Source organism: Falco peregrinus, chromosome 9 (assembly GCF_023634155.1).
Source record: "Falco peregrinus isolate bFalPer1 chromosome 9, bFalPer1.pri, whole genome shotgun sequence".
Classification (NCBI taxonomy): Eukaryota; Metazoa; Chordata; class Aves; order Falconiformes; family Falconidae; genus Falco; species Falco peregrinus.
In genome coordinates, this window is record NC_073729.1 from 19,821,121 (window position 1) to 19,846,843 (window position 25,723).

General features: G+C 62.1%; 5 protein-coding genes across 9 annotated transcripts; all 5 read left to right on the forward strand.

Annotated features, from left to right (window-relative positions):
- Positions 1–1,361: 1,361 nt before the first annotated feature.
- LOC106112845 (zona pellucida sperm-binding protein 3-like) lies at positions 1,362–4,404 on the forward strand. The gene is made up of 9 exons (XM_027795256.2): positions 1,362–1,444; positions 1,911–2,083; positions 2,583–2,695; positions 2,893–2,996; positions 3,109–3,280; positions 3,401–3,512; positions 3,617–3,797; positions 3,887–4,051; positions 4,134–4,404. Exons 1-9 carry the CDS (start codon positions 1,378–1,380, stop codon positions 4,382–4,384), a joined length of 1,338 nt encoding a protein of 445 aa, XP_027651057.1. The 5' UTR covers positions 1,362–1,377; the 3' UTR covers positions 4,385–4,404.
- Positions 4,405–6,135: 1,731 nt separating this feature from the next.
- On the forward strand, positions 6,136–9,187 carry LOC129785119 (membrane-spanning 4-domains subfamily A member 12-like). 2 transcript variants are annotated; one of them, XM_055813409.1, is made up of 7 exons: positions 6,136–6,281; positions 6,476–6,595; positions 7,014–7,070; positions 7,383–7,514; positions 8,068–8,181; positions 8,258–8,341; positions 8,668–9,187. In XM_055813409.1, exons 1-7 carry the CDS (start codon positions 6,192–6,194, stop codon positions 8,686–8,688), a joined length of 618 nt encoding a protein of 205 aa, XP_055669384.1. In that variant the 5' UTR covers positions 6,136–6,191; the 3' UTR covers positions 8,689–9,187. The 2 variants fall into 2 exon arrangements, with proteins under 2 accessions (XP_055669384.1, XP_055669383.1); XM_055813408.1 differs by having other exon boundaries at positions 8,258–9,187.
- Positions 9,188–16,136: 6,949 nt separating this feature from the next.
- Positions 16,137–18,655, forward strand: LOC114013850 (membrane-spanning 4-domains subfamily A member 15). The gene is made up of 7 exons (XM_027795277.2): positions 16,137–16,262; positions 16,446–16,619; positions 16,954–17,073; positions 17,307–17,363; positions 17,832–17,984; positions 18,138–18,257; positions 18,444–18,655. Exons 2-7 carry the CDS (start codon positions 16,449–16,451, stop codon positions 18,450–18,452), a joined length of 630 nt encoding a protein of 209 aa, XP_027651078.1. The 5' UTR covers positions 16,137–16,262; positions 16,446–16,448; the 3' UTR covers positions 18,453–18,655.
- Positions 18,656–18,929: 274 nt separating this feature from the next.
- On the forward strand, positions 18,930–21,601 carry CCDC86 (coiled-coil domain containing 86). Its single transcript, XM_055813416.1, has 4 exons — positions 18,930–19,153; positions 19,592–19,721; positions 20,372–20,446; positions 21,191–21,601. The coding sequence occupies exons 1-4, from the start codon at positions 18,963–18,965 to the stop codon at positions 21,308–21,310; spliced, it is 516 nt and encodes a 171-aa protein (XP_055669391.1). The 5' UTR covers positions 18,930–18,962; the 3' UTR covers positions 21,311–21,601.
- Positions 21,602–21,734: 133 nt separating this feature from the next.
- On the forward strand, positions 21,735–24,778 carry LOC101924136 (acyl-coenzyme A amino acid N-acyltransferase 1-like). Of its 4 annotated transcripts, none has more exons than XM_027795260.2 (4): positions 21,735–21,858; positions 23,089–23,558; positions 23,677–23,879; positions 24,100–24,778. In XM_027795260.2, the coding sequence occupies exons 2-4, from the start codon at positions 23,096–23,098 to the stop codon at positions 24,685–24,687; spliced, it is 1,254 nt and encodes a 417-aa protein (XP_027651061.1). In that variant the 5' UTR covers positions 21,735–21,858; positions 23,089–23,095; the 3' UTR covers positions 24,688–24,778. The 4 variants fall into 4 exon arrangements, with proteins under 4 accessions (XP_027651061.1, XP_027651060.2, XP_027651063.1 ...); XM_027795259.2 differs by lacking the exon at positions 21,735–21,858 and adding an exon at positions 22,387–22,522; XM_027795262.2 differs by lacking the exon at positions 21,735–21,858 and adding an exon at positions 22,529–22,617.
- Positions 24,779–25,723: the final 945 nt, after the last annotated feature.

Consider the following 25,723-nt stretch of genomic DNA (forward strand, 5'->3'; position numbering starts at 1 on the left):
GGGGAAAAGATGAAACTCAAGGGTTGAGAGAAGAACAATTTAATAATTGAGGTAAAATAAAACCCAATAATAATAATAAAAGTATAACAATTGTAATAAAAAGGAAGGGGAAAAGAATAAAATCTAAAGGGAAGAAGGGAAAAACCCCAAGCAATGTGCTCACCTCCCGCTGACCGATGCCCAGCCAGTCCCTGAGCAGCAATCACCAGCTTCCAGCCAGCCCCCCCCCCCCCCTAGTTTTTATACTGGGCATGACATTCTATGGTATGGAATGTTCCTTCGGCTAGTTGGGGCCAGCTGTCCGGGCTGTGTCCCCTCCCAATTTCTTGTGCCCCACCAGCCCTCTTGCTGGCAGGGCCTGAGGAGCTGCAAAGTCCTTGGCTTGGTACGAACATCACTTAGCGACGACTAAACACTTCAGTGCATTATCAGCGTTATTCTCATACTAAATCCAAACCACAGCACCGCAGCAGGTACTGCGAGGGAAAAATAACTCTTATCCCTGCCAAAACCAGGACAATTGGGCAATTGTCAAGGGTGGGGAATTTAACAGGAACAAATACCAGATTCTGCACCTGAGGGTGCACTGGCAGGGACGTTCCTTACTGGTGTCAGTGACCATAGCGGCTGCGGTCACGCAGCAGGTCTGCCCCCAGCATCGAGCTTGGGGCAGGGGCAGCCATGGGGGGAAGCGGGATGTGGGGGCAGCGCTGGGTCCACCAACCAGGTCACCTGGTGCTGCAGGCTGCTCGCCATGGGGTGCTGGGGGGTGCCCACCCCTGCGGGACCCACCATAGGCTCCCAGGGGAGAGAGGGTCCAGTCAGTGCCAGGACCAGTGCTGCTTGTCTCGGTGCCTCCCCATCGCCCCTTCCCCTGCCTGATGGCCCACGCCAGAGCTGGGGGGCAGCCGGGATGGGGAGGGTAGGCTGAGGGTGCCTGGGTGAGCTGTGTGCCCCCTTGTCCCAGCGCAGCCCAAGGAACAGGGGTTAGTGCCCTACTGTGCCTCAGTTTCCCCAGAGGCTCTGCTCTGCTCCAGGGACATGCCCATCACCCTGCGTGCAGCGACCAGCCTGCTTTTGGGGCAATGAGGGCAGCACATTGACCCCCCAGAGACTGACCCCCACCTTCTCCATCACTCCCCAGGCTGGGACAGGGACTGGGACCAGGGAAAGGAACAGGGACAGGGACCAGGGCCCTCGGTTTGTCCCCCTGGGAGGAGGAGAGCTCTGCAGAGACGAGCCCCAGGTGGGTGCAAGGGGCTGGGGGTGGGGCTGCAGGGACCACCCAGCGCCCCATTGGGAGAGCTGTGGCCCATCGACCTTGGCCCAGGTGTAAAAGCCATCAGCAGGGACTGCTTCTCCCCCTCCTCTCTCACCATGAAGGCTTTTGCAAGGGGCTTTGTGCTCGCTCTTGTGGCTGCAGCCTGGGCGCAGGATGCCCTGGGTAAGGGGCTGGCTTGGGGGGAGTCCTGCTGGGTCTGGCTGCCCTCTCCGAGGGCTGTTTGCTGTGGGGTGGTGGGCACCAGCAAGGCCTGGCTGCTGGGGGAGGAAGACTGTGGGCTCCTCTCCACCCCAGGCAGGGCAGGTCTGTAGGTCAGGCTGCCTCATGTACCAGCCATGGGGCTGAGGGGCTGGGTCCTGAGCGAGGGAAGCTCTGGGGTGGGTCCTGTGTCCCCCCACATCCCCCCATGGAGGCTCTTCAGGAGCATCATAGCCACATGGGTGCCCTGGGGGGACAGCCCAAAGCAGCTCAGCCCCTGGGGCCACCTCTTTCCCCATCCTCCCCAAGGCTGTAAGTGGTAAAACAGGGGGGCTTGAGGTCCACCTGTGCCGGGGGCTTGTTCCCCTGGGAGCAGGCAGCCTGGGGGTCCCTAGCAAGCTGGCTCAGCCCCCCTCTTTGCCCTACCTAGTCTCTGTTACGTGTGGCCACATGTGGCTCTCCGTGGCGGTGCCGGCTGGGCTCCTGGGGAGCCGTGTGACCGGTGGGGAGCTGACTCTGGGATCTAGCTGTGGGGTGACGGCTGCTGACCAGGACGGGTACCGGCTGGAGCACCCGCTGGAGGGCTGTGGGACCACCCTGCAGGTGAGGAGCCAGGGGTGAGGTGTCCCTGATAAAGCCGCTGCGGCAGCAGGGACCTTCTTGGCATGGGTGTAGGATGGAAGAAGGGGGCACGGTGTCCCACAGGGGAGGGACAACATCAGGGCATCCTTGGCTGTGACTGAAGCCCCTGTGGCTGGGGAGGAAACCACGAGGGGAGGGACAGGCATGGTGGGTCCTCTACAACCATCAGGGTGCCTGTGCCGTGGTTGTCACTGCACCCATGTGCTGGGTGAGCACCAAGGCTGTCCCCATGAGCCCTGCTGTCCCCACGGGGACAACCACCCCTTTATGCAAGGGTGGGAGCGCTAGTTAAACTGAGTGGGGCCATTACCAGTGACCTGAAACCTGGCTCTTGCCATGTGCTGAGGGGTTTTCTGGCTCCTGGGCACACAGCACCCCTCCTGGGGTGCTGGGGACAGGAAGGGGACCCCTGCTCTGAGCCAGGTGACACCTCCAGCCCTGTGTCTGTTCATTCCCCCAGCTCCTCCCGGACAGCATCCACTACAGCAATGTCCTCCACTACCACCCCTTGGCTGGGGGGGCCGTGGCTCGAGCCAGACCCTTCTCCCTCCCTGTGGACTGTTACTACCCCAGGTAAGCAGGCAGCCCCATGGAGCCTGGCTCCTGCTGAGCCCTGTGTGCCCACGCTCCCTGGGTGAGCTCCACTGTGGGACCCCTCGGTCCTCTATCTCCTGGGCAGGGAGGGTGCTGGGGGTGCCTGTGTGCAGGGATGTGCCAGGTAGGGGTGCCCAGGAGCCCATCACCCCACTTGAGGATGCTCTGCGGTACAGGATGGGCAGTGTTTCATCCAGGGCCATCCAGCCCACCTGGGTCCCCTTTGGCTCCACCATCGCTCACCAGAGACCCCTGCGCTTTGCCCTGGATGTATATGACAGTGAGTAGGGACCCCCAGACCCCCTCGTTGCCCTGTGTGTGGTGGACACACCTGCCTGGCCAGGGCCCTGGTGTGATGATGCTTGGGGCAGCCACAGCCATGTGCCTTCCAGGTACCTGGTCCTCCCGCCTGCTCCAGCCCACCTATTCCCTGGGGGATCTGATAAATATTGAGGCCTCGGTGAGAACCGACCCCCGCCTGCCCCTGAGGGTCTTCGTGGATGAGTGTGTGGCCAGCCCCAGCGCGGCAGCACGGCTGAAATACAAGGTCATCGCTGACAACGGGTGGGTGCCAGTGCTGGGCACAGCACGGTGGCTGCTGCCCCCTGAATTGCTGCTCTCCACCGTGCTGGGACCCTGCGGGGGGCGGCAGTGCCTGTCTCACCCTGTTTCCCACCCTGGTAGGTGCCTGCGGGATGGGCAGCTTGGTCGCTCTCGCTTCCTACCCCAGCGTGGAGACCGCTTCCTCCGCTTCCAGCTGGACACCTTCCTCTTCCCAAACTCCTCCGGCAGCCAGGTCTGGGCTGGGGGTGTGAGATGCCACCCACCCTCGCAGGGAGGGGGTGATGGGTGGAGAGCCATGGGGCAGCTCGGGGGTGAACAGGATACTTGTCCCTGCAGATCTACCTCCGCTGTCACCTGAAGGCTGTGGCAGAGGGGGCTGCCAGCACTGCTGGCAAAGCCTGTTCCTATGACCGTGTGGCAGCCGCCTGGCATTCCCTGGATGGGGCCGACTGCTCGTGCTGCGGCTCTCCGGCCGGCTGCGGGGGCCGGCGGCGGCGCTGGCTACCTGGCAGCGTGGGTAAGAGTGGGGTCCCCACCTCGGTGGGATCTATGTGCCCTATGAGGGGTGCCTGTACCCATCGGTGCCTGATGGGCTTCTCCTTGCAGGGCTCCTTGGGGAAGCCAGCATCCGTGTCGGTCCCCTGGGGCTGCTTTCGGCTCTGCCTGGTTCATCCCCCGTGCCCACGGAGCTCCCGACTGCACCGGAGCCCAGCACGGCTCTGCCTCCCCACCCCTCCATCCCTGTGGTGCGGGGGGAGAAGAGGGACTCTGGTGAGTGTGAGCTGGCCCGCGGTGCTGGGGGGTTGCTGGGGTGACCCTGCTGCCCTCCTCACCCTGCTGCCTCCCCCCACAGGGCCAGCGCTCCCTGTCCCTGGCACCATGCTGGCCATGGTGGCCATGTGCTCCATCCTTGCCGCTGTGGCCATGGCTGGCTGCTACTGCTCGGTGCGCCGCCGCCGGAGTGGGCACCAGCTGGGGGGGGCCGAGGAAGATGTGGGGGAGCGCTCTGCTGTGGCCATGACCCCTACCACAGCCAGTGGTGCCCAGGCCATACCTGGGGACCCCCCGCTCTTGTGGACCCTGCCATCGCTTCCTTCTTTTTAGAAATAAACCTGTGGCAGAAAGTGTGGGAGGGGGCTGCAGAGCCTGTGTGCTCCCCTAGGGGCTTGGGGTGAGTAGGGGTGTGTGTGATGTGTCCCCAGTGCCTCTGTGTACCCCAGAGGGTCCCTGGGGTGCTGCCAGACAGCCTGTGCCACTCACCATGGGGTGGGCAGGAGGCCTGGGTCCTCAGCAAGCGTGGCTTCTTTGCCGTGGCTACCTGGGAGCCAGCCAGCGTGGGGGGGACAGCATGCCAGTACCCCTCTGCCTGGGCGGTGGGCAGAAAGCATCCGTCCCTGATGTAGGGATGCCAGTGCAGTGAGGCAGTGCAGCCTCCTGCCCCGGCATGGCTGCAGCGTCACCTCCCCTGGGGATGCTCTGGTGGGGACTGGGGCAGTTTGCAGGGAAGGAGGGGCAAGAGCGGAGCTCTTGGGTGGGTGGGGGGAAAGTTAGTGAGCTGACAGACACCTCAGCTCCTGTGCTGGGTGTGAGGCTGTGCAGCCTTAGGCTGCTGGGGGAGAGGGGCTGAGGGGGTCTCACTGTTTCCCCAAAGCTGCTTGGCTATGGGGGTGGGGCAGGTCCCTGGGCTGGGGCATGAGCCGTGCCTGTCCTCTGCTGCTGGCGGGCTGTGCCTGGTCACGGCTGAGCCCCCTGGACCCTCGCCGTGTGGGTGCTGGCTGTGTGGGCAGTGCCAGGTGCAGGGTGATGGTGCGCAGGGCGGTACCACGTGGCCCCCTCTGTCCATGGGGCTTTATTTACTGACTCTGGTTTATTTTTCCTCCCTACCTGGGGTTCTTGCCTCTTGCTTTTGGCTGGACACCCCGAAGCCACCGCAGTGAGGAGTAGCTGGCTGGTGGGGGAGGGATGCAATGGTGACGGGACCCCCTCCATCACAACCAGGGAGCAGGGACTGGCTGATGGGCAGCCTGGGTGCCCCCCTGCCTGGGGAAGGGGTGCTGAGGGGTCTGGAGCCCACAGCTCGGGGGGGGGATTCCTGGCAGGGCCGTGCCCAGCCCTGAGCCCTGGCTGGGCGATGCTCTCCGCAGCGCGGAGGCGTTTCATACCTAATGGCCTTTGATGGATCTTTCTTCCAGGAACTCAGTGCAGAGAGCTTTTTTTTTAATTTTATTTTTTAATTTTCTTTCTAATCTCTTTTAAACACAGCCACGGGCTGGGGGGCAGCTCTCAGCAGGGCTTAGATCAGCTAAGGTGGCGGCAGCACTCCTGCTGTCCTCATCTCCCCTTCCCCTGGCCCTGAGTGGGCTGGGGGCTGAGCATCTTCTCGCTGTGGGGCCATGATGGCCTGGACCCCTTCCCTGAACGGGGAGGGCGGGCACAGTGGCCAGCTGTCCCCTCTCCTGCACCCGGGGTGCCCTGCTTTTTGCTCCCTACTGGAGGTGGGGTGGCTTTGAGTCGCTGCTTGTTTTTCCCCCACCTCACAGCCCATCTGTTCGATGGCCCTTTGCCACCGTGGGTGGGTGGGGGTGCCACCCGTGAGCTGCGCAGCCCCCCCGTGGGGCGGGGCACTGGGGTCCCCGCATGGGTTGCAGAGCCATACGGTGGGGGCTCATCCGTGGGTCGTGGGGGTCCGCCAGTGGTCGCGGAATCCCCGCACGAGGCTGGGTGGTGGGGACCGCCTGTGGGTCTGGGGCTCGCGTGGGCTGGGCGGTGCCCGGGGGGGGATGCCGCAAGCTGTGACGTCAGCGGCGCTGCGCCAATGGGCTGGGGGCGGGGCGGGGCCGGGGGGGGGGGGCCGGGCTGCTCCGGGGGGACCGAGCTGCTGCGGGCCGGCGCGGGGTGTCCCGCTGCCCCCATGCAGGGGATGGGGAGCCTGCGGCTGGGCAGCCGCGCCGTCATGTACACGGCCGAGACCCTGCCCAAGGGCAAGAACCGGGTGATGGGGGTGAGTCGGGGGGCGAGGTGGGGGGCTGGCACACCTGGACACCCCCCACCCCACCCCCGCCTCCAACCCCCTGGGCTTTCTGCCCCACCGAGGGATGCTGTGGCCCCGGAGCGGCTCGGGGACCGGGGCACCCCTGTCTCCGCGGTGTGTGTGCGGGGGTGTTGACCCCAGCCTCACCCTGCCCCACGGCACAGACCATCCAGATCATGACCGGCTTCATGTACATCGGCTTCGGGATCGTCCTGACCACGCTCACCAGCGTCTACACCTCCGTCTTCGTCATCGGCGAGATCCCCTTCCTGGGCGGCGTGTCCGTGCGTAGCTGGGGCAGGGGACGGGTGCCCACGGGAGAGAGATGCCCATGGGGAAGGGATGCCTACAGGAGACGGATGCTCACCAGGGAAGAATGCTCACCAAAGAGAGATGCCCACGGGGGGAAGGATGCCCACCAGGGAGAGATGCCCACTGGGGAGAGATTCCCACCAAGGAGGTGCCCGCCAGAGTCCCAGGAATGGGGACAGGGGGTTCTGGTTCAGCAGCTGTAAAGCTCAAGGGCTAACAACAGACAAGGGGGGGTCACTGTGCCCCCGCTTGTGGGGGCACACTGTGGGGCTGTGCCTGTGGATAGCTTGTTAGTGTTGGGTGGGTGTTCAGTGCCCTGTGGCTGTGCAGGTTTGGGGGGCTCAGGGTGACCGTGGTGGTGGCTGACTGTCCCCCTCTGTCCCGGTGCAGTTCATCATCTCAGGCTGCCTCTCCATCGGGGCGGAGAAGAGCCCCACAGAGTGTGCGGTGAGTGACCCCAGGGATCCCCACCGCTGCCCTGTTTCCTGGATGAAGGGATCCTGGGAGGCGGGGAGCTGCTCAGCCCCAGGTGAAACCCACTGGGGCAAGGCCACATTTGAAGCTTGTGTCAGGGTTATTTCTGGAAACAAGCAATATGAAGGAGGAAAGGAAAAAAACAACCCAATGACAGCCTGCGCTGTTACCCGTGGCCAGTCCCCAGGGCTCAGCCAGGCAAAGCCAGGGTGGTGGGTGTCCCCACGAGCTTTGGGGTCTGACATCTACCCCAGAGCTGCCCCCAAAGCCTCTCTGCACCCGCAGGTAAAGGGCAGCCAGACCATGAACATCATCAGCGCCATCTTCGCTCTGCTGGGCATTGTCGCCTTCATCGTAGACCTCAACCTGAACGGGCTGTACCGCTCCAGCTTCGACTACTACAGCTATCTCATCCCGGTAAGCGGGGGCACAACTGGCTCCCCCATCTCTGCCTTAGGAGCAGCGGTGCCCAGGGCTGGCTGAGCCTGCCCGGATGGGGCTAAGCCTTTTGGGACCTTCCCCTGTCCCCTTTTCTATCCTTTCACCCCCCCAGGGGCTGTTGTGCCTCCTCCCTGGATGCCCCCTGAGCCCCTCCGTGGGAGGGTCTTTGCCAGGCTCCTCTGCGGGGTTCAGCTCCATCACGGTTGGGAGCCCGTGGCCGGCGGCACCCCGACCATGGGGCCGTCTGCCGGCACGGCGCTGTGCGCCTGACCTATTTTAGGCTGATAACTCGGGAGATGACTCACGCCCTGGATTCTCCCAGCAAGCCGTAGAAGCGGCAAGGCAGAGGGCTGTGAGTGAGACCTTGGCACCTGCGGAGCCACAGCTGCAGTGCTTGGGTTCGGTGGGAGATGGAAGAGGGGAACCCCAAAATCCTTGCCTCAAAATGTGGGGTGGCGTCCACCCTGTGGGGCTGAGCCCGGGTTTCCTCCTCCTGGGCATTGCTGATGGGGCTTTCCCCATCCTGGAGCTCGCAGGGAACGGGATTTCCATCGTGCTGCTCATCTTCACCATCCTGGAGTTCTGCATCGCTGTGGCCACTGCTAATTTCTGGTGCCGGGCCACCCGTCTCAGCTCCAATGAGGTAGTGCAGGGGGGCGAAGGGCAGTGGGGCTGAGCCCCGGCCAGACCCCCAGCATTGTCGTGCCCCCCTCCCCCAGGCCATGCTGATCGTACCCAGCACCACGCGGGTGGACCTGGCAGTGCCACCGGCTGACCTGCCGCAGCCGCCCAGCTACACTGAGGTGATCCACGATCCCAAAGAGCAGCCCAGCTAGAAGTGGAGCCGGGGCTGGGCTGGCTCCCAGGAGCAGCGTCCGACCCCTGCCTGCATGACAGACCTCCTCCCACCACCGACGGTGCCTCCCCTGCGCCGGGAAAGCATGTCACCCATTCCCGGGAGCACCCAGGCACCTCCACCTCCCGCATTGGGCGCTGCTCCAGGCATGGGCGGGTGTGGGGGGCAGGGGGGAGGCCAGAGCCTCCTCAGACCCCACGGGGTGGTGGGTGCCAGGGGCCATCCAGAGCCCTGTCCCCTCCTAGAAGCAGCAGCTCTTTGGTTTCTTTGCAGCTGGCCGCCCCTGAAGTCTAGCGAGGTGCTGGCCCCAAGGACTTCGGTGCAGGGTCCTGCCTCCATGCTCCCGAAACCATCCCCAGCCAGCTCCCCATGCCCAGGGCTATGGCATCCTCTTCCTACTGCGCTGCAGGTGGGGACACACTGGTACCCCCCTCCTGAAAGCCAGCAAGCACCCTGGATTTGCCCCCTCCTCGCCCATCTCCTGCCCCCGCGCTAGGTCACAAAGAGAGACTCTTTGCCTGCTGCCTGCTTTGGAGAGCGGGCTTCTCTGGGGGGGGCGGGGGGGGGCATCTTGGGGCTTCACGGGGTGTTTCTGCCTATAAATACCTGGCTGGCTCCTGGGGTTCATTCATGTCAGGGATCAGGAGCTCCCCGAGGTCTGGCAGCCGTGTAGCAGGCAGCTTACGGAGACCCCAACATGTGCTGGGAGCCGGGTGGGCAGCCGGACCATCTACCTCTGCTCATATCCAGTTTGCTTTATTTTATCTTTGAAATAAATGCTCTGTCCAATAAATGTGTCTCCTCGTTTTGGGGATTCTCAGCACAGGAGCTGCAAATCCCCCCCGCCCCGCAGAGCCACTGTATGTCAGGCAAAGGATTCATCCTGCCTGGCTTCAGTGGTCTCCTGTCCCCAACACCCTCGCCTGGTCTCTTCCCCCCCCCCCCCCCCCCCCCCCCCCGTTACAGACACAGCAGCCCGGCTCGCTGTATTTAGTGCTGCTGGAGCAGCTGGTCTGCCAGCGGCGGTGACGGTGATGGCAGCAGCTCTGGGTTCTCACACCGACGGAGGAGCTGCTCCCACGGCTGGGGCTGCTCCTCGGGGTGACATGGGGACGCTGGTGGCACATGCTCCCTGTTCCCACAAGGCTGCAAACGTGGCTGGGCGATCCTGTGTGATGGGAATGGAGCAGAGGGACCCGGGGAGCGCTCCCAAACCTTACCTGTGCTGCAGTCCCTCCAAAATGTGTGGGAAGGGAAATTGAGACCAAGGGGCTCCTGGCCCATTTTTAACCAGAAGAGAGATCTGCTTGCTCCTGATGAGCTCGTTACCGACTTCCATCCTTAAGTAGCCCGTGGTGGTGGGGATGCTTGAGAGCCTCACAAGGAGGAAGGGTGGTGCTGAGCATTAGGCACAGTGTGCCGGTAGGTGATTGAAGCTTTATTTATCCTGAGCTCATGGAGAGCCTGGTGGTGGTTTTCAGAGGGGTGGGAGCAACCTGGTGACCTGTCGGTGCCCTAAGGGGAGTTCTCCATCTGTGCTCCCTCCCTGGGGTATCCTCACCACAGTCTGAGGACAGTGTCCCCACAGACCTCACCTCCAGCCCCAGAGCAGGGTCAGAGAGTGCCTGTTTGAACCATTTCTTTAGTTTTGGGTTGAGTTAAATGTTTTCTTTCTTGTTTCAAAAGCCTCCTCCCCATGCCCTGACAGTGCTCGCGCTGCTCAGCCAGAGCCTCATGGATTATTCACTTGCTGTCAGTTATTTCTGTTCAAGCTCTGAAAAAATAATGAGCTGGTTGAGTAGGAAAAGCCCCAGAGATTGGGGGAGCGGGATGAACAGGCTGTCTCTGCTCACCCCGTGTTTGCAGCCCATTATGGCTCCAGCTCCTCACCTGTGGCTCCAGAGCCTCCTGCACCTCCTCTCCCATGGCAGCCACGGAGGCTTTCTATCCCCGGGGGGGCCACCACGAAGCTCTGCCACCCCCCCATCCAGGCTGGCAGGTCCCTCTGGCTTTGGCCAGTGTGGTGCTCCCCTCTCCTTTGCCAGCATCAGGCTCTTTTTTTTTCTCCTGGAGCATCCCACTGCCACATGCTGAGCCACTGCTGGAACAGAGCCAGCCTCTTGCTGCTGCTGCAAAATGCCCCTTCCCGTGAAATCAGGCATTAGTGGGCGATAACCTAGAGCCCCTCAATCTTTAAACCCAGATTATCTTTCCAAAGGCTTCAAAGTTTTCTGCCATGTCACTGCATTTAGGTGCAGCTTTCTCTGGAAATGCAGGAATAGGTGTTTTAAGGCTCTGTGGAAATGTGTTCCTTCCCTATATGTGAATTTCTGCACATCTGCAGCCCTGAAACCTCCTGAGGAGAAGTGGGTACCCCCAGGGCTGGGGACAGTGGGTGGTAGGGACCAGAGAAGTTCTGGGCACCCAGCAGGGTGATGGGGAGGGACCTGCTCCGGGAGACATGGTGCTGGTGAGCTGGGAGGGTGGCGATGACCAAAGGGACGTGAAAAGGGTGGCAATGTGGGCAGGAGAAATGCTGGAACAAAGGCTGGCAGCCACTGTTCCCTGCCAGTGAGGACGGGGCCTGCCGGGAGCCAAGTGTGCCGCCTCCCTTGCAGCATCCCCGGTAAAGCGGAGGGTGGATGGAGGATGCAGCTCTGCCCCATCCATGGGCTCTGTGCCTTGGGAGAGGGTTGGGGTGGGAGGGGGCTCCAGACATGTGCCCACAACCCCATGTAACCCCACCATCAGCTCGGTCCCATGACAGGCGAAATGATGAGGGGGGCTGTGTCCCAGAGGCTCTGGGGGCTTCGCTGGTGCCTGGTCAGACCCCAGGGAGCCTGGGTTTGGGAACAGCCCCCAGACAGCGGGCAGGAGGGCTCCCAGGCGGTTACCGCTGGGGTTAATCAGCCTCAGAGCCCCAGAGGACAGCGGGCAGAGGAGGCGATGGTCCCTGTTCCCAGCTTGGCCACTGCATGGGGCTGAGGTGGGGATGCAGCCCCCTGGCCTGTGGCATCACTCCTGCGTCTCCTCCATGCGCTTGTCCCACCGGGATGGGGCAGGCGGGACTTTCTCAGGGCAGATCTTCCTTGTCCTGGGAAACCCTGCGATGCCTCAGTGAAGTCTTGGAGATACGCTGGAGCTTTTCTGCAGCATCAGGATTTTTACTGGGAGGGAACCAATCAAAGGCTGAAATGTAGCAGGAAGGTGATGGACACATCTGGGACAGGCTTTAGGAGTGCTGCTGCTGCACCCCGAATGGCAGCGTGAGCCCCGCCTGATGCACTCCTGCCCACGAGCCCTTAGGGTGGTGCGGTGGGGGTTTCATGGAGAGCCGGCTCTGCATCTGCCACGTCTGCCAGCCCCTGGTTCGAGGGGTTTTCCATGGCACAGTCCCTGCTCCAAAAGATTGTCTCCGGTTGCATTTTGAGCTCCCTTCTCATAATGCATTGCCCTCCCTGTTCTGTCTCCTTGGGGCAGTTGAACTCCCTAAGGCATCAAAGAGCAGAATCATCCCACCATGGCTCTTCCCACCAGCACTGGAGCAGCCACCTCGATTCGCCCTGTGCAACAAAAAGGGGAAGAACCCCCCCAGCAGGCAGCGATGCTCCCCCAGCCTGCCTCTGCCTGCTCCTGCCTCCCGATTTCCTAAGCCAGGGTGGCTACCTTGGTCTTCAACCTTGGAGGAGGTTCCCTCCACGGGTTTTCAGGACACAGAGCAGGGACACCACAGCTCACGGTCCTGGGGCTACAGACCAGCGTGTCTGCAGTGAAAATACAAAGGCTGGCACGGTCACTGGCCAGGGAGTGCTATGCCTCCCAGGGAACACGGCACAGATAAAAGCCAGCTGCTTTTTTAAAAAGAAAACCCTGAAACCTGTCCCAGAAAATGTGGCTTTCTCATTCTGGAACCAGTATCGTAACAGCCCTGTGAGAACCAGAAACATTTGGAGGCAGAGCAAAATGTTGACTTTTGGTATTTTTATGGGGATATAAAGTTTTTCACAGGAAGCAGCAACTTTCTGTGAAAAGCATTTCTCCATCGCAATCTATTTTCTTTGGAAAAAAGCAGGGCTTTTGGGGTTGGAAAAGGACTTTTGGTTCCACCAGGCTCGTAAACTTGTCCTGTGCTGGTGGGAGGGGATGCTGGGGAGGGCTCTCGCTGAACACCCCCAAGCCTGAGCACCCAGCCAGGCTTCCCCCATCCATCCCGTGGCATCCTAAGGGACACAGGACCGTTGTACTGAAACCATCGACGTGGGAGTCCCCAGGCGCTGGACCAGGTGTGTTTGCGCTCCTCCGGCCGTGCCAAAAGCCACGCTTGTGGGGCAGATGTCTTGCCCAGCACCAGCACTCAGCCCGTGCGTGAGCGGCTCCTGGAGATTTAAAAGAATAATCAGCAAAGAAAAGATTTCCAGCTGTCAGGAGAGCAAAACTCAACCTAAAAAAAACCCCACAAAACCACCTAAAATCCAAGGAATGCATTGTATATATCAGCAAAGCCAGAAATTCCTGCAAATAAAGGGCTGGAAGGCTCCGCTGACCGGGCTTGCCACTTCCCCGCATCTGCTCAGCCAGACGCTTGAAAGCTTCACCTCCTTCTGGCATCTGTTTCCAAAATAAATTGTAACATCCTACCTTGGGCTCCTGCCATCCCCAGCTGGATCTGGCTTTATTTAGAAAGGGAAAAGTGCTTTCTCCACGGATACCTCACTTAGAAAGGGGTTTTGCTCAGCCATTTCACCAAGCCCGGCTGCTGGGCCCAGGGCAGTCACGGCTGTTTCTGGCTGAAAGACTGAAACTTCAGGAATGCTTTAGGAATCTGAAAAGGCAGATTTGGGAGGAAATCCACCGTAGCAGGCAGTTTCAGCTGGGAACACAAGCTGTCGCTAATGCTGGAGGACACCCTGCCTGTATAAAGGCTAAAGAGGGGATCCCAGCATTTCCACGGGTGCTAAAGTGTTCCTCACCCCTTGGTGCCGGAGCCAGACCCCAGGCAGCGCCTGGTGGGACTCGTTAGCACTGGGGTGTTGAGAGAGGCTTTCCCCCCAGAGAGGCACGCTGACAAGTTACCAGCAGAAGTTAAAGGCTAAGAGGCATCAGGAGTGCGATGAACAGGCGCGGCCGAATCTCATCCATCCCTGTGTTTTTCCTGGAAAGCCGTGCCGCCAGTTGCAGCCCTTTACAAGGCCAAGTGCTCGCTGTCCCGCCGGGGGTGCAGGAGAGAGGAACGCCATCGGTGGGATGGGGGAACGCCGGCAGCAGCCCCTCCCCAGCGTGCTGGGAGCTCTTTTCCACCTGACATTTTCCACCAGGGGAAATGGGGGATGCAGGTGGGCTGCAGTGCCCGGTGAGCCCCCTGCCCTCCCCTGCTGCTGCCCCTCCCAGAGGCGCTGTGAGCCCAGCCAGGCATCAGGGTGAGATGCTAGCTGCTCCTTGCTGGCTGGGTCTGTCCTACCAGCTTTTTTCTGGGACCTGATTTAGGCTGGTTTGGTGGGAGTAGCCCCCCAGCTATGGGCAAACCTTCTGGGTTCAGTGCTCAGCTGTGCTCTGGGTTTACCAGCTGAACAACCCCTGCTGCTGTGCAGAAAATCCTCCCGTTCCCCAGAGCATGGTAGAGGGTACAGACCAACTGTGTTCCCTCTTGCTAGCCAACAGGCAAGGAACTTGGGAAATGGGCTGGCTGTAAGGACCCAAAATGGGACAGGGGAGAGCCGAGACCCCACAGCCGCAGCTCAGCTGCTGAGGCTTGCTTGGCACTCTGCTCCCTCCTCTGCAGCACCATCCTGCTCCCAGGCTCGTGGCCATCACCCCAGTCAACACCAGTCAGTCCCCCGTTTTCCAGCCTGTGCAGCACGGATGAAGAGAAAGCCTTTGGGAAAAATCCTCAGGGAAACACAGGGTCTGCTGGGATGTGTGGCCAGACAGCTTCACTCCGGTGTCTCTGCAGACTTAAGAGCCAAGGATGTGGCCATGCTGTTGGTCCCTCTGCTCCCCCAAAAGACACCGAGATGTGGCCACTTTCCATGACCTACAGCCTGTGCCCAGCCCTGGTACCACCGATCCCCTTGTTTCCCCCCCGGCCAGCCCGGGCTGGGGGGGCTGTGGCTGCTGACCTCTCGCTGGGGGTCGCGCCCCGCTGCTGGCCCCAGCGCTGGAAGCCTCTGCCGAGCTCCGGGAAGTGATGTGCCTCCAAACCAGGCGTCTCAGCTCCCTCTAGGGCCAAAGGAAAGGAAAAGGCGCTTCCAAAAGTTGCTCCACCTGCTCCTAAATCCTCAGCTGGAACGGGGCTGTGGAGGGTCCTGGCCCTTGCTGGGGCTGCGGTGAGAGGTTCGGGCAGAGATGGGGCATTGGGGCCCCTAATGCTGGTGATGCCGGTGGCTGCCAACGCGGGGTGAAGCCAGCCCGAGCCGAGAAATGCCAGAACCCTGTGCTCAAATATTCCTGTTCCACCAAGAAAGAGCTTGAGTAAAGGCTTGGGCAGTGCTCAGACATTCGCAGCCTCCAAGGGAGGAAAAAGCCCAAGCAGGGTCCCAGGGCCATGTCCACCTGCCCTGCGCCCTCCTGCCTGCTCCCTGAGCCGGACTAGAGCATGTCATGGGTGGAGGTCGAAGCAAACCTCATCTTGTTTGTCCCTTGTCCCCTTCCCCTGCACAGCAGGAATGGGGGCCTTTGCTCCCTTGTGTGGTCCCAGAGCCAGAGCTGCCTGCAGCACCCAGTGCTGGGGACTTTGCCAAGCACAGGGGAGAATGAGGATGAGAGGGGATGGGACCAGCACCCAGCATCCTACCCCACAGCATCCAACCCTGCACCCGCCGAACATCCAGGAAACCTGGGGGGTCCTTGCGGGCCAGCGCGGAGGACTGTGGCCCTCCTGGTGAGCAGATGGGGATGACGGCCACAAAGGAAATAGCTGTTTTCTGGCAGACCTGAGACCAGTGGCCGGCGGAGGGAGGAAAGGGGCCTCCGAACTTGCCCCTTGGGAGCTCCTCGCCATGTGCAGTGGCTCCGTTCCCAGGCTGAGCTCTCATTTCCTATCGTAAACAACTGCATCTCCTTTCCCTTCAGCTCCCACCGGGCCCACACCGGAGCCGTCCGGCACTGCACACCATGCTGCTGCCCCCCGGCTCGCTCCTGTGGGTGGGCTGTCCTCACCGGGGAGCAGACCCACGGGCTCAAGGTGCTCACAGAGGAAGAAAAACCCTAAAGAAAATTAAAAGGCAATAACGGAGCTTCCTTGGGACCTTTATAGACTAACAGGGTTTATGGTGTTTGTGCCATGTCCTTTTTCACTCTTTTTTTTTTTTTTTTTTTTTCTTTTTCCTGTAAGTGGAATTGCCAGGGCTGTCTGTCTCGTAGTGGCTCTAACGAGGGCAGCCAAATGAATGCCCAAGCACCTCGTTAGGACCCTGCCAGGGCTGGCACGTGCCTAACAGAGATAATGTCTGAGCAAAGTGTCCACAGCTGGGGAGGGAAAGGACTGGGCACTGGGCAGAGGAGTCTCCTACTCAGAGCATCCCAAGGGGCAAGTGTCCAATGCCTTCCCCAGGCTGCAGTGAAGCCCTTGGAGGTGATGTGCACCTCGGGGTTGCAGAGCCCCTCTCCCCGCCTCCCTCTCCCCCCACCCTGCATGCACAGGCAGATGCACGTGGGGTTTTTGCCAGCCTCTCTCCCCTCCATTGGCAAAGCTGCCTTGTTGAGCAAGAGAGACCTGACGAGATTTCCATGAACAAACTTCCTGCAGGGAGCAAAGGGCAGAGGGACTGCATCCCTGCCTGACCACCACCTCCTGGGGAGGTTCGGACACCGAACGGACCACTAACAGTGGCTGTGGGGAGGAGGAGGAGGGCAAGTCCAGGCTGAAGGAGGTACCTGGGTGGGGGGTGAGGTGTGGGGTGCAGGACAGGGTGTGGGCCATCCTTGTAAGAGGCTGTCACGGCTTCTTGTGTCACTGCTTGTGTGGACACATCTCATGTGCTGGTCCCTGGGCAGGGTGGGAGCTGGCCTGGTCCTTCAGCTTTCCCGGCTCCCCAGTCCTGCTCTGCCCACAGGCGATGGCAGCCACAACGGTGACCGATTCTGGGGGCATGAGGATCATCACGGAGGTCATCCCGGCCACAGACCCCCGAGCAGCCCAGTTGGCCTCCAGCTCCGGGCCACCCACACCTGCTGTATCATCATTTCAAGTCAAAGGCTTCAGAAGGGCTCAGCCCAAGGCACTGGGGGTGAGACACAGTGTCCCGGGGGGATGGGGCACCTCGGGGACCGAGTATCCCCAGGGACTGTGCTGCTTGAGGTTGTCCTTGGCTGGGGCGGCGGTGATGGTTGGGACCAGCTCCTTTTGCCAGCTCATGCCACTGTGCCAAGCGGCAGCACGCCCAGCTGTGCCCAGTCCCTTCTTGGCACTGTGGGGCACAGCCAGGACGCGGTGTGGCCATGGGATCGGGTTGGGTGTGGCTAACAGCAATGGTGACACCCATCCTTTGCTGGTGCTGGCAGACGGGCAGCACTTTGGGCTCAGAGTGACTGGGGGGATGCCTCTCCCCCATCCTTCCCTAGACCATCCACATCTTCACTGGGATCATCCATGTCTGCTTCGGGATCATCCTGACAGCGTCACAGTACAGCACCCCTTCCCTCCCTGTGGCTAGTGGGGTCCTCTTCTGGCTCGGGCTCCTGGTAAGCAGGGATATGCCTGGCCTTCCTCACCATCTTATGAGGACAGGGGGATCTCGGTGGATCAGGGCACAGATCCACTCATCACCAGGGCCTCCTCTTAGACCCAGATACTCTAGCTGTCCCCTTTGGGGATGGAGTGGGTGTGCATGCAGCCCCAAACACAGCTGGAGGGGCACCGGGACATGCAGGGCGGGTGCCTTGCTGCTGACACCCTTCTCCTGTTTTCCGAGCAGCTCCTGGTCTCAGGCTCTCTCCTCGTGGAAAGCGAAAAAAGGGATAGCATCTTGCTGGTAAGGGGGTCCCCTGCGGTCAGGCTGGCAGGGACAAATTATTCCCCCCCATTGCTTCTGCAACTCCTGCCCCTTCCAGCGGCTGGCAGGACCCCTCCACAGCCTAGATTCACACCACAGGGTCTACAGCAAGGCACTGAAAGTGTGTCACACCCTCAGGAGGTGCTCAGCAACCTCCCCATCAAGCAGGGGTGGTGGTGGGGCAATCTTCCATGCTTCAGGGCCTCGTGGAGTCAGTCTCGGATGATGGAGACAAAAGGCATCACGGAGGGTGGCTGCCCTGGTTGGCTTGTCCAGGAGTATATTTGATTGGAGTTGAATAATCCAATTTGGAGGCACCCCTGCTCAGACAGCTCAAACAGAAAGCCCCAGGCAGCCTCTCCCTCCACTCTGTGGCACCTCGTGGGGGTCTTGGCAGGAGCAGAAGGGACATAGCTGCTGATGGCTGATGAGAAGTGACCCACACAGGTGAAGACCTGCTGCATCGTCAATATGGGGGTCATCCTGAGCACGCTGGTGGCCACTCTTGTCCACACCACGGCCATCACTCGCAACATCCCTGGCTGCGAGAATAAGCCGTACTATCTGAAACCTGACTGGTGCTTCGATGCTGAGAACAAGGTAGAGCCTCCTGGTTCATGCTCAGGTGGTGGGTCCAAGCCTCCTGTCACTGCATGGGACAAGCAAACAGGGCGATTGCTACACAGGGGAAGGGGACGATGGGTGCTGCCAGGGAACAGGACCTGCAGGACCTTTCCGCTCTCCTCCCTACAGATGGTGAGCAACGGGCTGGATTCCATATTCATCATCTTCAGCCTGCTGGAGTTCTGCGCGGCAGTGGTGGCCCTGGCCTTCGGCTACGATGCCATCAAGCAGCATGACTACACACGCATGGTGAGGGGGCCCTGTTGCCTGCCAGAGCCCTGAGGGCACGTGGGACACTGGCTCTGGCGTTTCAGCAGCAGCATGGCAGCATCATCCACCCCCTTCTTTCCTCTGAGGGGCCGCCCCAGGCTGGTCGCCCACAGGGGCTTCTCTGCATGACCCCAAAAGCACAATTTCCCCCTTTTCCTCTCCCAGGCGCTGTAGCCATGGCCAAGCTGGCAGCCGTCCCCTGTGAAGAACCACTGTGTGCCCCTGCCCTGCTGCAGCCAAGGTGCTGGAGCCGAGGGGGGTCCCCGGTGCCTCACGGTGGGGCTGGCCAGGGCCCTGCGGGGCCTCAGAGCTCTCAGCACCCCAAGCCAGGCCGCTCACCTCCGCGCCTTTGCCCCCCAATAAAGGCCTCTCCCCCCCAGCCCACGCGTCCTCTCCGGGGCTCCCTCAGGGGCTGGCGGCCCTCACACCTGCGGGGCTGCGGCGGGAGCTAGAGGGCACCGGGCACGGGCCGCCGCGACGACGCGATAACAGGCACGCCGACACGCCTGCCCCGGCACAAATATGGCGGCCTCCGCCCGGCAGCGTCAGGGAGGCGGGAGGTGTTGCCCGGCACTAACATGGCGGCCGCGGGCTCAGCGTGGCTTTCCTGCTGGGCATGCGTATGGCGGCGGCGCGTCTCTGCCGTCATCACCGGGCGCCGCCGCGGAGGGGGCAGCGTGTAGAATGGTGGGGAGGTGCGGGACGGCCCCGGGCCCGGCCCCCGGCCCCGAGGAGCCCAGTGAGGCAGTCCCGGCCCTAGCCCCGGCCCGGCGGCGTCGGAAAGCCTCCAAGAAACGGAAGGAGGCAGCGGTGGCGGCCATCCCGCGGGGCAGACCCAAGTCGGGGCGGGTGTGGAAGGACCCCGGCAAAAAGAGGTGGGCACAGGGTGGGGGGCTCAGGCCTCGGGGCGGGGGGAGACGCTTTGGGGTGGTCTCTGGTGGGAACAGGGGTGTATGGGGGTTCTTGAGCTCGGGGGAAGCTCTGCGGGTGTTTTGGGGGGACAGGGCCGTTTGGGGGGTGGGTTGGCCCAGGTAGGGCTGCTTTGGTTGGGGCAACGGGGGTGGTTCGTAGCGGGACTGCGGAAGGACCCGGCGGGGACTGGGCTGTTTTGGGGAGTCCTGAGCCGAGGGGAAGGTTTGGATGGGATATCGAGGGGCGAGGCTGCTGCAGGAGGCTCTGAGCTGGGGGAGTTTCACAGAGTTCTGGCCCGAGGAGTTTCCGGAGAGGACCTTGAGTGGGCAGGGGGTCTGTGAGCCATGGGGGGTGCAGTTTTCCCTCCTCCAGCTGCTGACCTGGCCCATCTGCCTGCCCAGGTTCTCACACATGATCCAGGACAAGGCCCTTCGCACCTCCTGGGCACGGAAGATGAAGGAGCGGCAGGAGAGGAAGCTTGTCCGGGACCTGGCACGGCAGCTGCAGGAGGGGAAGCAGAGAGAGCGTGAGGTAACAGGGCTTGGGAGCTGGGCCTGGGGCTCAGGACCCCTGCAGGCAGCATCACCCAGCCCCTCTGTGCCTGCTGTCTCCAGGGGCAGTGAGCGTGCAGCACTGGCCCTCCATGGGGCGGGTTTGCCGGGGAGCCAGGGACTCTGCTATCCCAGCCCTCGGCTGGAGCTAACCCGCTCCCTTTGCTAGGGCGAGCTCAGGGCCACATTGTGGAGCTAGGCCGTGAGCAGAGACTTTTTGGCCTCTCTCCATACACAGCCGTGTGTCTCTGCCCACATCCCTGGGCTTCTTGGCCCATGGCATTATTGTGGCAGAGCCCTGTGGGCTGAGCACAAACCACACGGCTGCCCTTCCCCTGGGCAGTTGGGACAGTGAATTCCTTGTCATCGTGCCAAATCCAGGCTGCGACGGTCACGTGCTGCAAGTCACTGACTTGGAATAACCCAGTCGGTCAGTTTGAGCCTTGTGCTGGGGAGAAAAGCGCTGCGGGTTTGGCTTTGTGCAGCAGATTTCGTGCTTGGGCAGGTGCTGCTTGTGCTGCCATAGCCATGCAGCTCCCTGACCGGTGTCGGGCATCAGCTGGTTTGGGTTTAAGGCCAGAGGGAGGGAGGGAGGGACCTGCAGGGAATGTTTTGATGCTGCTTTCACAGGAGAAGAAGCGGCGGCGGGAGGAGAACCTGAAGCGGCGCTTGGAAAACGAGCGGAAGGCGGAGATTGTCCAAGTGGTGAGTCAGGGCCCCGTTCCTAGCGGAGGGCACTGTGGTGGCCCAGCAGACCCAGCAGCCTCCAGACCCTGGGTACTGGCCTCCAGTTTGCTCCAGCTCTTCTCCCTGGCTCCTCCTTTCAAGGATGCTGTGAGCAGCACTGGGAGGACTGGGGAGATCCAACTAAAGCCAGCTTCAGCTGGAGGGTGTCTCTGCCGAGCAGGCAACCGGTGTCCTGCAGGGTGGGCTGGGAGGGACAGCTTCCTTTCCAAGCCTGAGAAAACCAGAACTGAGGCTGCCCCGGGGATGGTCGGCACATGGGGTGATAGAGCGACGGAAACATGGCACTGATGTGGATCCAGGCATACAGTGCTTTGAGGTTGTGGCTTTTCCATCTGGAAGAGACCTGGGAGCTCGTGGAGGGTGCAGTGAGGAACTGCACAGCCACACGGTGATAGTGAGAATGTGGTATTGCCTGTCGCCTCTGACATGAGATCTGGGGCAACTGGGAGATGTTTCCAGGGAGGAGTTTTAGGATAAATCTGATCAGTTGCCAGATGGCTTTGTGTACACACTTTGATCCTTGCTACGTCTGCTGCTTCAGCAGTGGGAGGGAGAAGATCCCATCCTGCAGCTCTGTGGAGGGGCTGGGCTCTGGCTGGGACCGTGCCGCAGGGGTGGGAGGCAGGGAGCTCTGCTGTGCCTGTCCCGCCTGCCTCCCCAGTGCCTGAAAGCCCCCTCTCCCCCCCCCCCCCCCCCCCCCAGATCCGGAACCCACTGAAGCTCAAGCGAGCAAAGAAGAAGCAGCTGCGGCGGGTGGAGAAGAGGGACACGCTGGCCCTGCTCCAGAAGACACCTGTGCAGCGCAAAGCAGCCAAGGAGTGAGACAGGAGATGGGGCACTACAGTGCCTGGGCAGCCGGGGTTTCTGTGTGTCCTGCACCTCTCCAGGCGTGCTTCCTCGGCTCGGTGGGCAGGAATCACTGCCCAGGCCCTCGATGTTGGACAGACCGCAGGACAGAGCTGGGGTGGTGTACGCAGTGCCGTGACCCACAGGAACCAGCTGCTGGATCCCCGCTGCCTTGGGAAGTTGTGTTGCTGATGGCCACGGGCTGGAAGGAGAACTGCTTCACCTGCCCAGATCTGCTTTTTCTTTATAAAGATGACTAGGAACTGACTCGGGCTTGTCTCCAATGGCTTGGAGGGGCTGATGGCTCCAGCTTGGGGCCTTCCCTCTGCTGAGGCAGATCTCCCTCAGCCTTCCTGGGACTGCAGAGTGCCATAGCCCCTGAGGATTTCCTTCCTCGAAGAGAGGTCTCTTCCCCCCTGTGAATGAGCCCTGGAGCCTGTAACGAAGGGAGGGGGCACATCTCTGCTGCATGGTGCAGCACAACCTCCTGTCGGCCTTCTCTGGAGGTGCTGGGGTGCCGCAGGGTGGGTTTGAGCGGGGCTGGGAGATGGTGGGGAGGCAGCTGGAAGGCAGGCGCTTGGGGTGGGAAACCCACACAGATCTCTTCACCTTGGTTTTTCTTGTTTTATGAATGCCCTTTTCTGTGTCCAGCCTGCTGTGAGCCAACCCAGCGGGGTGGGGGGCCAAGGGTGGCCCCCAAACATGAGGCTGTGGGGAGCAATAAGCCCTTGCTTGCACTGGGGGGCCCTGGTGTGGGTTGGCAGGGTGGTCCCCGGGCCCAGGAGCTTCATCCTGGGCTGGGGACAAGCTGGCAGCTCCAGGATGAGCAGTGGCTGTGGGGGGAGCTGGCCTTGCGCCCCCCCGAGGCAGAGCATAGCAGAGGGGTGGGTTAATCGTGGGCTGGGAGCGTCACAGGGGATTCCAGTGGGGCGGTGCAGCGCTTCCCGTTTCACCCACTGAGTAGGAGTTGGGGTGGGGGGTGGCAGCCCCTATGGAGGGGGGCAGAGGGCCTGGCAGGAGCTGTGGGGTGGCTGCCAGCGTGGCCGGGGTCATCGGGCAGGAGGGTTCTGCACTCGCTGCTCTCTGCGTTAATGAGGTTAATGATTGCCGAGGCAGCCTGGAGCCCTGTCTCTCCCACCCACGCCCTCCCCAGCGCCGCAGCACCAGCCCAGCCTTTGCCCCAGCCCGGTAAGAGGGGCCTTGGAGCCCACCCGCGTGGCTTTGGGGCTTGCAGGCACCCGAGGCTTTGAGGGGGGGCTGCTCTCCTGGCAGGGCGTACGTGGGTGAGCTAGGCACCTCCTCCTTGGGCTGGGGCCAGCATTGTGCTGGGCCCACCGTCAGCTGCCACGGCCTGCCTGCCTCTCTGCGTGCAGGGAACGTGGTGTCTGCACGGGACCGGGGGGCCGTAGCCCCTGCCTGCCTGGCCCTGGGATGCGGAGGAGGAGGAGTGTGGGGCAAGGGGACGGTGGGTGCTGAAGGGGTGTCTTTGTGGGTGTTGCTGCTGCTGGGCAAGTTTGGGGGGCTGCTGGTGCTGGGTGTGGTGATGTGTGTTGGGGGCGGGGGGGGGACACACACCACGGAAGGAGAGATGCTAGTGGGACTGGTTGGGCTACAAAGCGCAACGTGTGATAGCCAAGTCCTGTGGCGCCGCGTTAGAATCCCTTGGGACAGTCCCCTACTGCCAGCCCATGGTGGCCCCCTCCCTGGGCGAGGTGACCCCGTGGCCCGGGTGTGATGCTCATCTCCATCCCCAGGTGCACCATGGTGGAGGTAACGGTGACACCGCAATCCTCGCTGGCCGATCGGCCGGTGCGGGTGCTGGTGCGGGGACTGTCCCCCTCACAGCTGGTCACCCTGCGGGCATCGCTGACGGATGAGCAGGGCGAGTGCTTCCAGGCGCGTGCCTTCTTCCACGCCGATGGGGCGGGCGAGGTGGACCCAGGGCGCCATGCCGCTCTGGGTGGCAGCTACTCCGGCCTCTGGCCCATGGGGCTCTTCTGGTTCCTGCAGCCCGACACCCTCTTCCGACGGCTCATCAAGCGGGATGTGGCTGGTAGCCCCTTCGCCGTCCGCCTGGAGGTCTTCGATGGCCTCCACCTGCTCCCTGTGCCCCAGGACCAGGCGCTGGCTTCCTGTGAGGCCGAGCGGTGGTACGTGGGTCCTGGCACGCAGCGGGTGCCCATCCGGGAGGGCAGGGTCCGTGGAGCCCTCTTCTTGCCACCTGGTGAGCAGGGGGGTGTGGGGACCCCTGAGCTGCCCAGCCAGGTGGGACCCCGGGGGGGTGGGGTGGCACCGGTGGCTCCGCTGCTCTCAGCGGTGATGATCTCTCTGGCTTCCCACAGGACCGGGACCTTTCCCGGGGGTGATCGACCTTTTTGGGGGTGCAGGTGGCCTCATTGAGTTCCGCGCAGGGCTGCTGGCCAGCCGGGGCTTCGCCGTGCTGGCGCTGGCCTTCTTTGCCTATGATGACCTGCCCCGCACCCTGGCCCAGCTTGACCTGGAGTATTTTGAGGAGGCAGCTGAGCTGCTCCTCCGGCACCCCAAGGTGAGCCCTGCAGCGTGGTGAGTGGCACCACATGAGCAGGTGTGTCCTGGGGACATCCTGGTGAGTGGGATGTCCTGGTGAGCAGGGACATCCTGATAAGCAAGGTGTCCTGGTGACCAGGGACGCCCCAGCGACCAGGGATGTCCTGGTGACTGGGGACATCCCAGTGATGTCCCAGCAAGTGGTGCTGCCAGCTGGCTCCATTTCGCCCTCCCTGCAGGTGCGAGGCCCTGGCCTGGGTGTTGTCGGCGTCTCCAAAGGAGCAGAGGTGGCCCTGGCCATGGCCACCTTCCTGCCACAGGTAGTGGCCACGGTGTGGATCAACGGCACAGCCTTCCTTCACGGCAACCCACTGGTCTACAAGGACCTCCGCATCCCCCCTATCCCCTACTACGCCGAGCGCATCATCTTCGCCGAGATGGGGGCCCTGGACAACTCTGCCATCTTCTCTGACCCCCGGGACCCCGCACACAGCGCCTCGGCCATCCCGGTCGAGAGGGTCCGGGGGAAGGTCCTCTTCGTGGTGGGGGAGGCTGACCGCAGCATGAACAGCAAGCTCTTCGCCCAGCTGGCCATGGCACGGATGCCACCAGAGAGCTGCCGCCTCCTCTCCTACCCTGGGGCTGGCCACTTGATCGAGCCCCCCGGCTCGCCCCTCTGCAGTGTGTCCAGCCTGCGGGGCGCTCCCCGGCCAGTAGTGTGGGGGGGCGAAGCCCAGCCCCACGCCAAGGCTCAGGAGCACTCGTGGCAGGAGATTGTCCAGTTCTTGGAGGTCCACCTGGGCCCTGCTGCCACCATGAAGCTGTGATGGCTGCGGGGAAGGTGGGAGGAGAAAGGGGGTTGCCGGGGGCTGCCCTCAGCCTTGTTGCCCCACTCAATAAAGTCCACCCTGCCCGACAGCGCTGCCTGGTCCTGCCTGTGCTCAGGGCTGGGGGCACCACGTCCTGGCGGCAGCGTGTGGGAGCACCCCAGTGTGTCTATAAGGTACATCTATAGGCACATCCATGGCTCAGGGGGTCATGCAGGGCTCTCTGTGGCTGATACTGCTTTTTGAGGGGGTTTTTGAAGGTTTTTAGGGGGGGCTATGGCTAAACTCTTGGCTGTGCACACCCTGTCGCCGTGAGCCGGGGTTCTGTGCCGTGAGCCGGTGGGAGCTGATGCAGTCCCCGTCCCTGCACCGAGCTGGGGGTGGGTTTTTCCCTGGGAATGCCAAGGACAGCGGCTCCTCGGAGGCAGGAGGGTTGTAAATCCCCAAAACATGGAGGCTGGCAGCTTTAACTGGGATGGAGGATGGCAAATGGGTGTCTGGGCGCACGGATGCCTGGCACATGCTGGGGCAGGGTTTGGGAGCTGGGCGTGACCGTCACACTGGCAAGGGGGGGAGGGGCAGCAGGGGTGGTGACTCAGTTTAATTTCCAATAATGATAAGACCCAGAAGGGAAACATCTGAAGAGGGAGGCAGAGGGACTCCACAAAGAGCTCAGCAGCCACCCAAGGGGACCAATGTCCTCCCCGTCCTGGGGTCCTGGCAAATCTCAGCTCTGGCTCCCCACTTGCCGTCTTGTGGGGACCTCTGGGATGAGCACCGGGGGGCTTGGGACCCCCATGGCACAGCTGGCAGCATCACAGCCACACTTGCTCTAGGGTGAGGGCAGCAGCCAGGCAGGCAGGAGAGGGGTGCCAGGGAGCACCCCGGAGCAAAGTGATGGCTGGGTAGGGGTGGCCTGGGGACCCCTGGCCCCACACCACGCTCGGGGCAGCAGTCTCGATTCTCCACTGCAGGAGTAGCTGCTCCGACTCCTCGCCTCCGTGGGACAAATTGTTCTTGGAAGGACTTTTGGTTC

Coding starts and splice junctions, on each gene's coding strand:
- LOC106112845 (XM_027795256.2), top strand. CDS start 1,378: ATGAAGGCTTTTGCAAGGGGCTTTGTGCTCGCTCTTGTGGCTGCAGCC. Junction 2,696..2,892: donor GTGGACTGTTACTACCCCAG/GTAAGCAGGCAG, acceptor TCTGCGGTACAG/GATGGGCAGTGTTTCATCCA. Junction 3,798..3,886: donor CTGGCTACCTGGCAGCGTGG/GTAAGAGTGGGG, acceptor TTCTCCTTGCAG/GGCTCCTTGGGGAAGCCAGC.
- LOC129785119 (XM_055813408.1), top strand. CDS start 6,192: ATGCAGGGGATGGGGAGCCTGCGGCTGGGCAGCCGCGCCGTCATGTAC. Junction 6,596..7,013: donor CCTTCCTGGGCGGCGTGTCC/GTGCGTAGCTGG, acceptor GTCCCGGTGCAG/TTCATCATCTCAGGCTGCCT. Junction 7,515..8,067: donor ACTACAGCTATCTCATCCCG/GTAAGCGGGGGC, acceptor CCCATCCTGGAG/CTCGCAGGGAACGGGATTTC.
- LOC114013850 (XM_027795277.2), top strand. CDS start 16,449: ATGGCAGCCACAACGGTGACCGATTCTGGGGGCATGAGGATCATCACG. Junction 16,620..16,953: donor CTCAGCCCAAGGCACTGGGG/GTGAGACACAGT, acceptor ATCCTTCCCTAG/ACCATCCACATCTTCACTGG. Junction 17,364..17,831: donor AAAGGGATAGCATCTTGCTG/GTAAGGGGGTCC, acceptor TGACCCACACAG/GTGAAGACCTGCTGCATCGT.
- CCDC86 (XM_055813416.1), top strand. CDS start 18,963: ATGGTGGGGAGGTGCGGGACGGCCCCGGGCCCGGCCCCCGGCCCCGAG. Junction 19,722..20,371: donor GGAAGCAGAGAGAGCGTGAG/GTAACAGGGCTT, acceptor CTGCTTTCACAG/GAGAAGAAGCGGCGGCGGGA. Junction 20,447..21,190: donor AGGCGGAGATTGTCCAAGTG/GTGAGTCAGGGC, acceptor CCCCCCCCCCAG/ATCCGGAACCCACTGAAGCT.
- LOC101924136 (XM_027795260.2), top strand. CDS start 23,096: ATGGTGGAGGTAACGGTGACACCGCAATCCTCGCTGGCCGATCGGCCG. Junction 23,559..23,676: donor AGCCCTCTTCTTGCCACCTG/GTGAGCAGGGGG, acceptor GGCTTCCCACAG/GACCGGGACCTTTCCCGGGG. Junction 23,880..24,099: donor TGCTCCTCCGGCACCCCAAG/GTGAGCCCTGCA, acceptor CCCTCCCTGCAG/GTGCGAGGCCCTGGCCTGGG.